A 12,382-nucleotide genomic window follows, 5' to 3' on the forward strand; every position below is an offset into this window, starting at 1 on the left:
TCCACCTTTATGGCAAACCTTGCCACATTAATAGCAATGAGGCTGCCTGAAAGGGATAAGTAAATAGGAAGCACTCTTCATTTTATGTAATTCTTTACATATTCTCAATCCTTACCTATACTATTTCCTGTTACAAATGCACAAAAACACTAACAATGGTAACTATTATTAATGAGTCCAGGACTGTTAGGCACCTTACATTTATCATGTCATTTAATCCCCACAATAGTCTGCAAAATTGAGCATTGTAATCCCCATGAAGAAACTGAGGCTCAGAGAAGTTAATGTGCCCAAGCTACACAACAGAGTGGCAAAATGCAGATCAGAACTCAGGTCCGTATTACACCAGAGCCTGAGCTGCTTTCCCTACATGGGCTCATGGGCCTGGTGATGGCATGACATGAGGAAAGAAACATTAGTAAATAAAGAGTCAGCGTTAAATAAAAAGGTTGATTATTGTATGACTATTGTATATTCTTCCCAATACTTCTCACTTTTTCACATGGGTTTTCCTGAGAGCTGTTTGATTCCATTGTATAAGCTTATCAAGTTCACAGGGTTTTTTTGGTAATTTTTATTAACATCATAAAAATAGTACACACATACTATAAAATATCTGAAACATATAGACAAGCAGAAAGAAGAATAAAAATTCCCATATTCCTACTATGCAAAATACATTTTACAGTATCTCCTTCTAGTCCTTTTTCTACTATACCACCTTTTAAGGACATCTTTGGCATAGTGATTTGGCATCAATGATTAAAAACAATGGTCCTTAATATTTTGAAATTCAAGGACCCTTCTAATAATTTCATAACCAGAATTTCTGGGAAATAAAATTCATGTATAGAACTAGCATGTAATTTAAGAAAATTCATAGACCTATGTTCAAGATATTTTGTTTTGCTTATTTAAATAACACTACCACAAACATCTTTATGAATACAGCTTTTTTGAAATTTAGGATAAACTCATTAACCACAGAAACCCTGAACTGCAATAATAGGTCTAAACGCCATGAACAGTTTTGAAGCTTTTGATATATATTACTAAAGTTCTTTCCATAGGTTATATTTCCAATAATACAGGATTGTATCCATTTCACACTCAAGGTTTACTCACCAGCACTAGGCATGGTCATTCCCAATTTATGAGTGAAAAAAACTATCATGAAATATTACTTTCCTTTCCTTTGATTACTAGCTAAGTTTTAATATTTTCTGACATACTTAGCTTTTTCCCCCTTCTTTTATGAATAGTTTCTTTATATACTTCCCATTTATTTATTGGAAACTTTAAATTAATGAATTTATTTAAAAATAACAAAGAAATCTAAAAATTTAGCCCGTTCTCCCCTTATTACTGGTTATAAAGAGAAGAAAATTATATTTAAATAATGTCTTCATTTTTCCTATAAAACATACTTGACTAAATGAAAAACATTATTAGAAGATTAAAATGCATTATTTCATTGCTCATAATATAATCTACATACTATCAAAAAAAACCCACCTGTATTTGAAAAATCAATATTTATCAAAAGACAATTTTGATAAGCTTAAGAATACAGAATAAATTCACTGAAATGGTAAAAAAAAAAAAGTATGTAAAAATATTTCACATTGCCTGTCAAGAAGTATTAGGGCTGTTAAAATGTGATCTTACTGTCACTAGAAATACTCAAGCAAAGGATGATAACCCTTTTTGTTAGAGATGAAGTACAAAGTGTTCTTTGGCTGAGGGATGAAGACTGCCAGAGCCTTACAACTCAAGAGTCAACTGGTGGTGCTAATGGTGATGAAATAATGTCAGTAGGTTGCTCCAATACCCTGGCATACAACACCCCACCCTCCCTGCCAAGAAAGTAAACGGGTAAAAAGGCTACAAGGTGGAATAAGTATACCGAAATATAACAGTGACTGCAAGACAGATGACAGAAAATCGAATAGGATTCTAGACATTTCTGATCATTTGGACAGGTGCTATATTCTTAGCCTTTTTTTCCCCTCTGTTCTTTTTGGTTTCTTATCACCACTTAAACTAGTTGGTACTATCCTCTGGAGAAAGTCATGCTTACAGAAACTTTGTAATACCTAAATGAAAGTAAAGATTTCAGTTAATATATGGTAAAGTATGCAATTCAGCAGAGCTTCTCATTGTTCTCAGATAATGGCAGATAATGCACAACCGATTTATAATTCTATCTTAAAACAATATTTTTCTTCAGAGGATAGCCAGTTTACACTACCAGCAAGTATTTAAAAACTGCTTGTTTCACTACATCCTCACCAATAATGAATGTTATAATTTTATGTATATATAATTTTATATATATATAATATATATAACAAATATCTCATTTTAAAGTAGAATTTATTTGGGGTGCCTGGGTGGCTCAGTCGTTGATCATTAGTGACTGTCTTCCTAATTACAAAAGCAATAAAGAAAAATAAAAGGAGTAAGAAAAAAATACCCTTAATTTAGCAATGAGATGACTGCTGTTAGGTAACATTTTGCTACATTTCCATATAGTTCTTTGTCTGTCCATCTTTTTAACCTTGGATCATATTATATGTCCAGTTTACTATTCCCATTTTTTTCACTTCCTATGTCATATTTATCCAGGTTCCTAAATATTCTTTTAAAAATACCATTTTCATATGTACGTAATTTTTATTATTTCCAATCTTTTATTTGGGGATGTTTAAATTGGGTCACATGATTTTTTCATTGCTACAAGTAAGATCACAATTAACATTCTTCTCCCCATTTCTGACCAGTTCCTAGAAGGGGAAACACTAGATTAAAGAATATGAACATCTTTCTTATTTATGATATACTCTGCCAAACTGCTTTCCAAAATACCCTCCCCACCAACTTGTATTAGACTGTACCACTCCCTTGCCATCAATGATAATTATTTTTAAAAATCTTTACTAATTTGCATTATCAACAATAGCCAAACTATGGAGAGCCCAAATGTCCATCAACTAATGAATGGATAAAGATATATATAATGGAATATTACTCAGCCATTAAAAGAATGAAATCTTGCCATTTGCAATGATACGGATGGAGCTAGAGTATATTATTTTAATATATTAAGTGAAATGAGTCAGTCAGAAAAAGACAAATACCATATGATTTCACTCATATATGGAATTTAAAAACAGATGAAAGTATGGGAAGGGGGGGAAAAAAGAGAGAGGGAAATGAACCATAAGAGACTCTTAATGACAGAGAACAAACTAAGGGTTGATGGAAAGAGGTGGGTGGGGGTGGGCTAAATGGGTGATGGATATTAAGGAGGGCACTTGTGATGAACACTGGGTGTTGTATGTAAGTGATGAGTTACTGAAATCTACTCCTGAAACCAAATTGCACTGTATGTTAACTAACTAAAATTTAAACAAAGAAATAAAATAATCTTTGCTAATTTGATAAGCAAAAATTAGTATTTCATATCTTATTAGTAGTAAATTTTAATATTTTATATTTTCTTTTCTGAGATTTTTTTCATGTCCTTTTCTGATCTTGGTGTTTTTCATCAATTTGTCAATTATTAAGATTATGAATTTGTGATATATTTTGAAAATATCTTTGCCAGTTATTCATCTGCTTTCTAAATTTTGCTCTATATCTGAATTCCAGAAATTTAACTTCTATACAGCCAAAGGCTGTGCCATTTGCTTTTTATGATCAGAAAGTCTTTCCACTCATAATCAGTTAAATATTCACCTACATTTTCTTCCAGTTTTATGGTTTCACTGTTTATATTTAATTGTTAAATCCATCTGGAAACTGTATTTACAACCTAATCTATAGAATGTCCAAAACTAAAAATATTGGTCCACACTGACAAGATTACGGAAATATCACTAATTTTAAAAAGGTTTCTTGAAAGCAAAATTAATTATTCCTGCAAGTATCTACTTACTTTAAGGCAATATTTTACAGAGTAAAAAAAATCCATTTCTTTAAAACAAAATAAATTTGGGGGAAGAAAAAAATGGGAATGGGTCAGGAGATCTATTTTGGTTTAAAAATCCAAATTAATAAATATTTAAGAGTACTAACTACTATAGTTGGTCTTGATGATCGTTTTGGTCGATGATTAAGTAGTATATCAACAGCTCCCACTACTTCAGAGTCGATTGCCACCAAAAGTGCATCTGCGGACTTTAAAAAAAAAAAAAAGGTTAAAAATGAAAATGGAGGATAAAAAGGTAAACTATTTATTTTTACTAATTCTTAAATAAAACTATCTTTAAATTTAAGCTGTATTATGTACAGTAATACTAAATTTTTAAAAATTTAGACTGTCCAAAGAGTACATTTGCTTGCCTTAGCAGTACTTTTGCGTACACACACAAATTTCTGTGCTGATTTCACTGCATAAGCTGGTAAAAAAAAAAATAAATAAATGCTTGCTAGAAGGGTTTACTAATGGAACAGTGCTGATCCATGGAGTATTCAAAGCTGAAATTTTTTTTCAAGACCTTTACTTGTGAACTTTGAACCAAAAAGAATCTTAACATTCCAGATCTATTAAAGAAATTGTCAAGATCTATTACTACTGGTAAAGGATTATGTTCATTCTAATAAAAATGATCATCAGGGGCGTCTGGGTGGCTCAGATGTTTAAGCGTCTGCCTTCGGCTCAGGTCATGCTTCCAGGGTCCTGGGATCAAGCCCCACATAGGGCTCTTGGCTCAGCGGGGAGCCGGCTTCTCCCTCTGCCTCCCCCCACCCGCTCATGCTCTCTCTCTGTATCTCTGTGTCTCAAATGAATAAATAAAATCTTAAAAAAAAAATGATCATCAATGCAACCATGAGGATAAGGGGCGCCCTCTGGTATCAACTTTAAAACCTATATGGCTAACTGAAATGTTACAAATTTGACATTAATATTAGCAATCTTATCAAGTAAAAGCTGCAAAAAACTAGGCTGCCAATGTTCCTGGAGAAAAGAGGGAGAAGTGACTTTACGGTTTTACTCCCAAACTATCATTCATTTTGAAACTCCAACTCTGACGGGAGGAAAAAGTAAATAGAAGCTGAGCATTTGGGACTTTCCAACACTCTGTAACAAAGTGTACAGTCCATACTTGGCAACTGTGACATCGGGTTTTTGGGTTTCTTTTTGTTTTGTTCTATTCTGTTTTGTTTTAAGGAAAACCATAAAGGCAGAAGGGAAACATGGGGACAAATAATGATTTAATCTAAGAGAGTGCCCTGATTATTTTCAATCTGTACATTTTAAAAACTGTTATAATCTTTAATAACCATTTACATCAACACTCTCTCTTGAAAATGAAACCATATCAGATCTTTAGTATTCTTGGAGCTGAAAGGAATAAAGCTTCCATAAACGTTATCTAGATGTCAAAAATAGGACTAAAAACGACAGACTTCGGATACCGAAAAATAGAAATAATCACCCCAAAGAACTGGGGGCCACATTCAACCATTAGGAACTGCCTGTGTATTTCCACAGGAAAAACTCCCCACCCCAATGAGAAGTTTAATTTTTTATCCCTTAAAACTTTTAAGGTTCACTGGGTTGTAGCCTATTCTTTAAATCTAGCATCATTATTCTTCTGCTTTGCAAACATTTCTCTTCAATTTTTACCATACTTGGTCAAGTGGAGCAAACAAAAAGAATTATGTGTTCATTACTAAACATTTCATTTATGATAAATTTTAACCTATAAAGCTAACTATATAGTAATGCTACTGCTCTCCAAGTCAAAACACCAGTCAACTCCAACCATCTGAAACACAGCCATGGATCCAACTGCAAATTTCCAAAAAAACTATATTGAGCTGTGACAAACTAACTTCACGGGCATTATTTCCCAGAAGGAATTGTCTCAATGACACTGACTAAGAGTTGTCTACAAATGAAGGATAACTTGCTTTCCCCAAGTATTCTTCAGATCTTTACTGAATAAGGAAACAGCTAGATAAAAACTAACAAAATAGAAAGAAATGAAGAAAAAATTGCTAAAAGCTGACTACTGAAAAGATAAAATACCAGTATAGGAAAACAACTATCAATACAGAGCAGTCAGAAGCCATTTAATATAAGGACAAACATGTTAATAGTTTCAGATTATACAAAGCAAAGTAAAACAATTATATTTTCAATGATTCCCACTTACGATGATAAAGTTAAATTATATTCAGATACACTATTTAGTGAAGAATAAAGGAAGATTCATGTTAAATCTCTCAATGCTTAAAAGGATAAGCTTCAGGTATAAAAATATTTGTATAAAAAAGTCATGTAAATAAGGAGTTACCATTAACTTGTTCTGCACAAATCATAAGCTATTTGATAAATCAAAGGAAGTTCTGAATGAAAAAAGTTTTAAATTATTTTTAAAATATCTATAGGACAAAATGTCCTCATTAGTTTTGCTTCCCAATTTCTCACAAATATTTGACCATCCCTTATTAAAATTTATTCAATATGTATATTTATTATGTATTAATGAGGTTGCTTACTATATTCCTTCCCACCTCAGAAAATGTCTTTTCAACAAATCTCATACTCTTTTCTCTAGACTCAGAGTAAGAAGCTTCTTATTTCCTTTCCAAAGCTAAGTTTTCCACCTTGGTATTCTACTTAATGCTTTTCTGTCTTCTACAGGAACTTGGTCCTTTGTTTACAGAAATACCAGTCCTAGCCTCCATCTCCCAAAATATGAAATACTTCCTCACTCTTTGCTACCTTGACTTGATCCTGTCCCACTCAAGTTTTCTTCCTCTCACTTCGTCAAACTTCTCAAATCATGCATATCATTTTCTCTAACTCTATTGATGCCAGTTTCAAAATCCAATGGCCCTTCCTACCCCTTCACTTTCTTTGATTTCTAAGCAACACATCAAAACTGCTCCTTTGGTTTTAACAATGCTGCACTATCCTAACTCCTTTAATGGAACACTTTCCTTCTATTGCCTTTATTAATGTAGATGCTCCCTGAGAAAGAATCAGCACCAGCCATTTGCTCTCCTCTGTAATTTCATCCACTTTCATGATGCAAGTGATCGTCCCATGTCCATGACTGCTGTATCTCTCCAGCCTGACCTCTCTCTACACATGTAATTTCCATCGGTAACTGTCTTTTGGAGACTGCTTGATATGCCCCAAATAAACGAGGCTAAAACCCAAATTCACATTTCTCTGCCCCAATCTTTACTTCTTAACTTCCTGTGTTTCTTTCATCCTTCTCCCAGCCACCTATGTTTAACATTTTCAAATCATCTTGGTCTCCTTTACAATTCTCCCCTCCAAATTTAAATATTAAGTTCTATCAATTCTTCCTTCATAACATCTTTCACAACTGCCATTTTTTCTCCTATCCTTACAGCTACTATTCTAGGTCAGGCTTCAACTTCTTCAGACCTGGATTACTATAAAAACTGCTCACCCAAGCTATAGCCTTCTCCACTTGCCATTTTTCAATCTATACTGAACACAGCCACTAAAATACATTTCCCAAAATACCACTGGACACAACACATCCCTTCTCAAAAATCATTTAATGAGCCCATTTTCTATAAACCCAAACTCCTTAGCCTGGCATTCTGGCCCTTTTCACTGGTTTTGTTTGTTATTTTTCCAGATATTTCCCACTACTATCCAACCCAAAGATTTTGTTCAAAAGGCTAAGTCAATTCATTTTCTCAAAAATATACATTGCACATCTTTGTTAACATCCTTCCCCACATCCCCTGTTCTGGAGTGATCTACATATTTTGGAGAGTAGTTCTGGGTAGTAGGTAAAAACATGGACTCTGGAACCAGAACCTGAGTTCTAATTCCAGCTGGGCCATTTGTGGAGTGTCTTTGGGCAAGTTACCTAAACTTTTTGTACCTTGGTTTCCTCCTCCATAATATGGAAATAATAATAGTACCGATCTCATAGGTTGTGAGGACTAAGGAAGTGAATATATTTAAGGTACCTGGCACACAGTATCACTATAAAAATATTGACAATTATTGATGTTTGAAGGCTGAGCTCAACCAAAACTGTTCCATGAAAACTTGATTAGCTCAATCCACAGTAACCTTCTCTTTTCTATGTTTCCAAAATATCTATTGTAAAGCACAAAAGTTTAAATATAAAACATGATTTCTCAACAGTGACATTATTGACATTTGGGGCCAGGTAATTCTTCGTTGTAGAGGTCGTCTTGGGCACTGTAGGATGTTTAAGCAGCATACCCAGCTTCTACTCACTAGATGCCAGTACTGATCCATCCCCCAACTGTGAAACCAAAAATGTTTCCAGACATTATCAAATGTCCCCTGGGGAGCAAAACTGTTCGGTCAAGAACCACTAGTATAACATAAGAGAAAGTACATGAAAGCACTTTGTAACCTCAAAGTAACATACAAGGGTCAAGTATTATTACCACTCAGCACGTATCAAATACACATCTGCATTATTTAATTGATTTGAAACTTGTATGTACACGTTGACCCTTAAACAATGCAAGAGTTAGGGGTGCTCGCCCCCCACATAATTGAAAATCTGCACATAATTTTTAACTCCCCCCAAACTCAACTACTAATAGCCTCCTGTTGACCAAAGCCTTACCTATGACATAGTCAATTAACACATACTTTGTATGTTACATGTATTATATACTATATTCTAAAAATAATCTGGAGAAAAGAATATTAAGAAAATCATTAAGGAAAATATTTACAGTCCTATACTGTAAAAAAATCCATATATAAGTAGATCCATGCAGTTCAAATTTGTATTGTTAAAGGGTCAACTATACTTTCATTATCCAATTAGTTTTAATATGCTTTAGTATGAAACTCATGTTTTCCTTATTCATTTCCACAATCACACCCCATGGAAGGCCTTGGACATCTGTTGACTGATAGGTAAGACAGAGGTAACCTGAGACAGAACACAGTGAACTGGAAAGCGCATGGGATTTGCAGTCAGAAGACCAGGTTCGCATCTTAGCTCTGCCTTCACTTTATTTCAGAACTTTGAGCAATTCATTAAAGTCTATGAGCCTCAGTTTTCTGATCTATAAAATGTGATATCTATATAGGTTGGCTATGATGTTCAAATACGATCAGGAACCATGTGAAAGAACCATGTATATTGCAGAATTATTATATACATAGGATCATATATGTAAAAAGACAAAAATGACGATTATACCATAATACTTCATTTATCCAGAATCATCAAGGTCTTTCTTTATAACCTTATTTTCTAGGTAACTGAAGCTTATGCCTTTAAGTATTTTAACTTTGAAATTTAAACTATTTTGATGGAAGTTTTCTACTTTCAGAAGTACTATACATATTCTTCTATCTTCTAAAACAATAGGTACTGAATATAATTTAACTTTTACTTACTTACTCTGGCCATTGTTGTAAACATTAATTAGAGATTATCAGATATGAATGCTGTTGACCTCTTTATTAAAGAGAGTCAGAGGTACTGTGCCCCATTTTGTTTCACTGCAGCCCTCCTGCTCCTTCTGTTGCCCCTCTGATTCTCTATGCATTAAAGACTAAGGACTGAAGTTTGTTAAAGTCGAAGGAGGGCTCTCATACTCCTATGACTAAAGTTTATAAATGGAAAACTTCATGGCAGCTACTGCTCAGAGATGTTTTTTGTTACTTTCTGATTCTCAGTGGTGTTCTGGGTAACTGAAATTACTGGGAAGGCAATTTCTTTTTCTGCTCTATGTATACATAGAGACAGTACCATAGATTGCAATGCATATATATGTACATAGAACTAACCTACTTATATTTTAAAAATCTTCTGTGAGGGCTTCCTGATGCCACTCAAAAAAAAAAAAGTCTCATTAATTTGAAGCTACAACAGAGCAATCATACTATTTGAAAGAAAAAAAAAAGTGCCAGGATTCATGTGCTCCCATCATAAGCAAACCCAAAAGAAAAGGAAAATAATATTATTAAATTTCCTTTCAGAATCTCTTGACTGAATTCTCTCAAGACTTATATGCATGCCTGCTTTTCTATGTGAACTGATATAAAGACAAACAGAAAGGTCTATATTTTCCAGTTAAAAAAAATTTGTTCATCTTTAGTTATAAACACTAAACTTCAGACAAAAGGAAAACTTAATAAAATTTAACAGGAGAAAATCAAAATCAAATTGAAAATTGCATTGTGAGTCAGGAGCATTTTGTTCTTATGTTTGTAAATTACATGAGCCACAGAACAACCTGTTCCCCTGACACTTCAGAACACGTGTACTATTTTTAGATATATAACATAAATAGTAATAACGTAAGTAATAAAAACAAAGTCATCTGTAATAAATCGTGATAATTTACCTCTGTGAGATGTTATAAAACATATAAGGGAGGAAGTAAAAATTTGGAGGGAAAAGATAAATCAAGTCAAAATATACTTTTAAAAAAGGCTTTTTTTGGTTTGTTTTTAAAACTTTTAGTGGCTCAAGACAAAATAAAGGGTGAAAGATAAGAATGAAAAAAAAAGGAAGGGAAGAAGGAAGAAAGGGGGGATGAAAGGAAACTAGAAAGAAAGAAGAAAACATGGCATATCTAACAGTATTTAGAAGCTACTGGTAGAATTATCTAGCCTTGTACCTGACAACCGTAGTCCAAAAGAAGCTGCAGTATATCCAAGTTTTCGTTTTCAATAGTTATGGTAACAGCATTTCTCCCAAGCACATCTACGCAATTTATGTTCAAGTCACCTGAACTGTTTTCCTCCAAAATCTTTTTAACCATATAATAGTCACCTAAATAACAATATACAAACATAATTTAATATCCAAGACATATTAGATAAGAATGACTGTAAAAACTTAGCCTGTTGATTTAAAATTTAAAAACCTAAACTCATTTTTGTATATGGAAATGTGCAAAGAAAATGTGAACATTTCCTTGCTGAAAACCTTATCCTGATAAAATACTATGTACCTCAGCTGCAAGCAAAAAGAAAAAATTTTAAATGTGCAGTTGAAATAAAAGTTGTTAGTTTAAAATTCACAACTGACTGATTATAAGGAGAGAAACTTTTAGAAGATATTTAAAGCAATGATGTCCATAAGTACGGACTGGAAACTAGAAAAACCTAAGAAGCGTAGAGGATTTAAGTTTTACACCTCAAATACATAAACACATTTACTGGCACATAATAATGGTTAAAAATATGATCTAAAAACAAGCAGAGGATATTAAGAAGTGGTTTTATAGGGGAAAAGTAGTTTGGAAAAGCAGTATGAATATATATATATATATATGTATGTATATATATGCTATATATATATATATATATATGCTAGTGGGTATGCATAGTAAAAGGGAAGGATGCCAGAAATTCCTTTCCTCTCCTCCCCACTCTCCCAACACACACACATACACACACACACACACACACACTGCCAGAAATTCCTCTCCTCTCCTCCCCATTCTCCCAACACACACACACCTTATCTCATTAATGAACCTGTTTACATGGCCAGGGAATATTCAGCTCAAAACTCTAAGGCAGAACTAGGATTAATGATGGTAAAGGCTCAAGTGAGAATATTTCAAAGTGAAGTTTCACCTGTCAGGAGCATGCAGGTTACCTTCCGCCTAACTCTATTCTGTCTACATCAAAACAACTGACCCATAGGGGAAAATGAGAATAAGTACAGAGGTCATCATTTTCACCCAGTGCCCATTATATTTGTCTGTTCACCAGCTAGTGCAGTAATTTGGCAGAATAAATCAAAAAAGAAGTGCTAAATAAATAAAGCCAGGTGGGTTTTGTTTGTTTTATTTCATTTAACTTTTGAAACATAAGATCAATAAACCATTTTAAATGACTTGCAAATATAGTTGTCCTTAAAAGTCTATGAAAAATAAACAGGAAAAGAACAATCAGAGTGGAAACCCCAAGGAAAAAGAAATGAATAATTTCATGATACAGAAGGAAAAAACCCTAAAACTTAACTAATTGGGTGAATAAGAAGGAAAAGTAACAGATTTCTGTTAAAACTTCTAACAAATTTGCTATTTTTAGCCAATGACTTTAAAGTCCCCACACATTTTGGAAGAAGTTGAATAGTAGTTTTTTTGATGGTATATTTCCTTAGTTCCCTCAAGAAGAAAACTAGTCACAAAAAGAAATATTTTCCTCATAGCACTACTAATTAATATTTAAACACTTTTGTTCCATGACAAAAACTTACCAAACACTTCACAAAGTGAAGCTCTCAGTCACAAGCTGAACTAATAGTGAACATACAGATAGACCAGTGAAAATTTAGCACTATTACTGGAAAACAATGTTTAAAACCTTATTTAAGGTGATTTCAATATATTAGTGGTCAGAGAATGCCTCCCATAA

General features: G+C 33.3%; 1 protein-coding gene across 6 annotated transcripts in view; it reads right to left on the reverse strand.

Annotated features, from left to right (window-relative positions):
* The window catches only part of TRPC1 (transient receptor potential cation channel subfamily C member 1), a 69,344-nt gene that overhangs the window by 48,572 nt on the left and 8,390 nt on the right, over positions 1-12,382 (reverse strand). For 2 of the 6 annotated variants that reach the window (XM_028099027.2, XM_088025907.1), the window contains exon 2: positions 10,630-10,784. The exons of 1 other annotated variant lie outside the window; for it this stretch is intronic. In XM_028099027.2, the coding sequence (XP_027954828.1) occupies positions 10,630-10,784 (155 nt within the window). Of the gene's footprint in view, positions 1-4,080; positions 4,183-10,629; positions 10,785-12,382 lie in introns of all 6 variants that reach the window. 3 more of the 6 variants (XM_028099025.2, XM_028099023.2, XM_028099026.2) reach the window with 2 other exon arrangements.

Source organism: Eumetopias jubatus, unplaced genomic scaffold (genome assembly GCF_037043125.1).
Source record: "Eumetopias jubatus isolate StellerSeaLion01/CBP00866 unplaced genomic scaffold, mEumJub1_p1.0 scaffold_1, whole genome shotgun sequence".
NCBI classification, from domain to species: domain Eukaryota; kingdom Metazoa; phylum Chordata; class Mammalia; order Carnivora; family Otariidae; genus Eumetopias; species Eumetopias jubatus.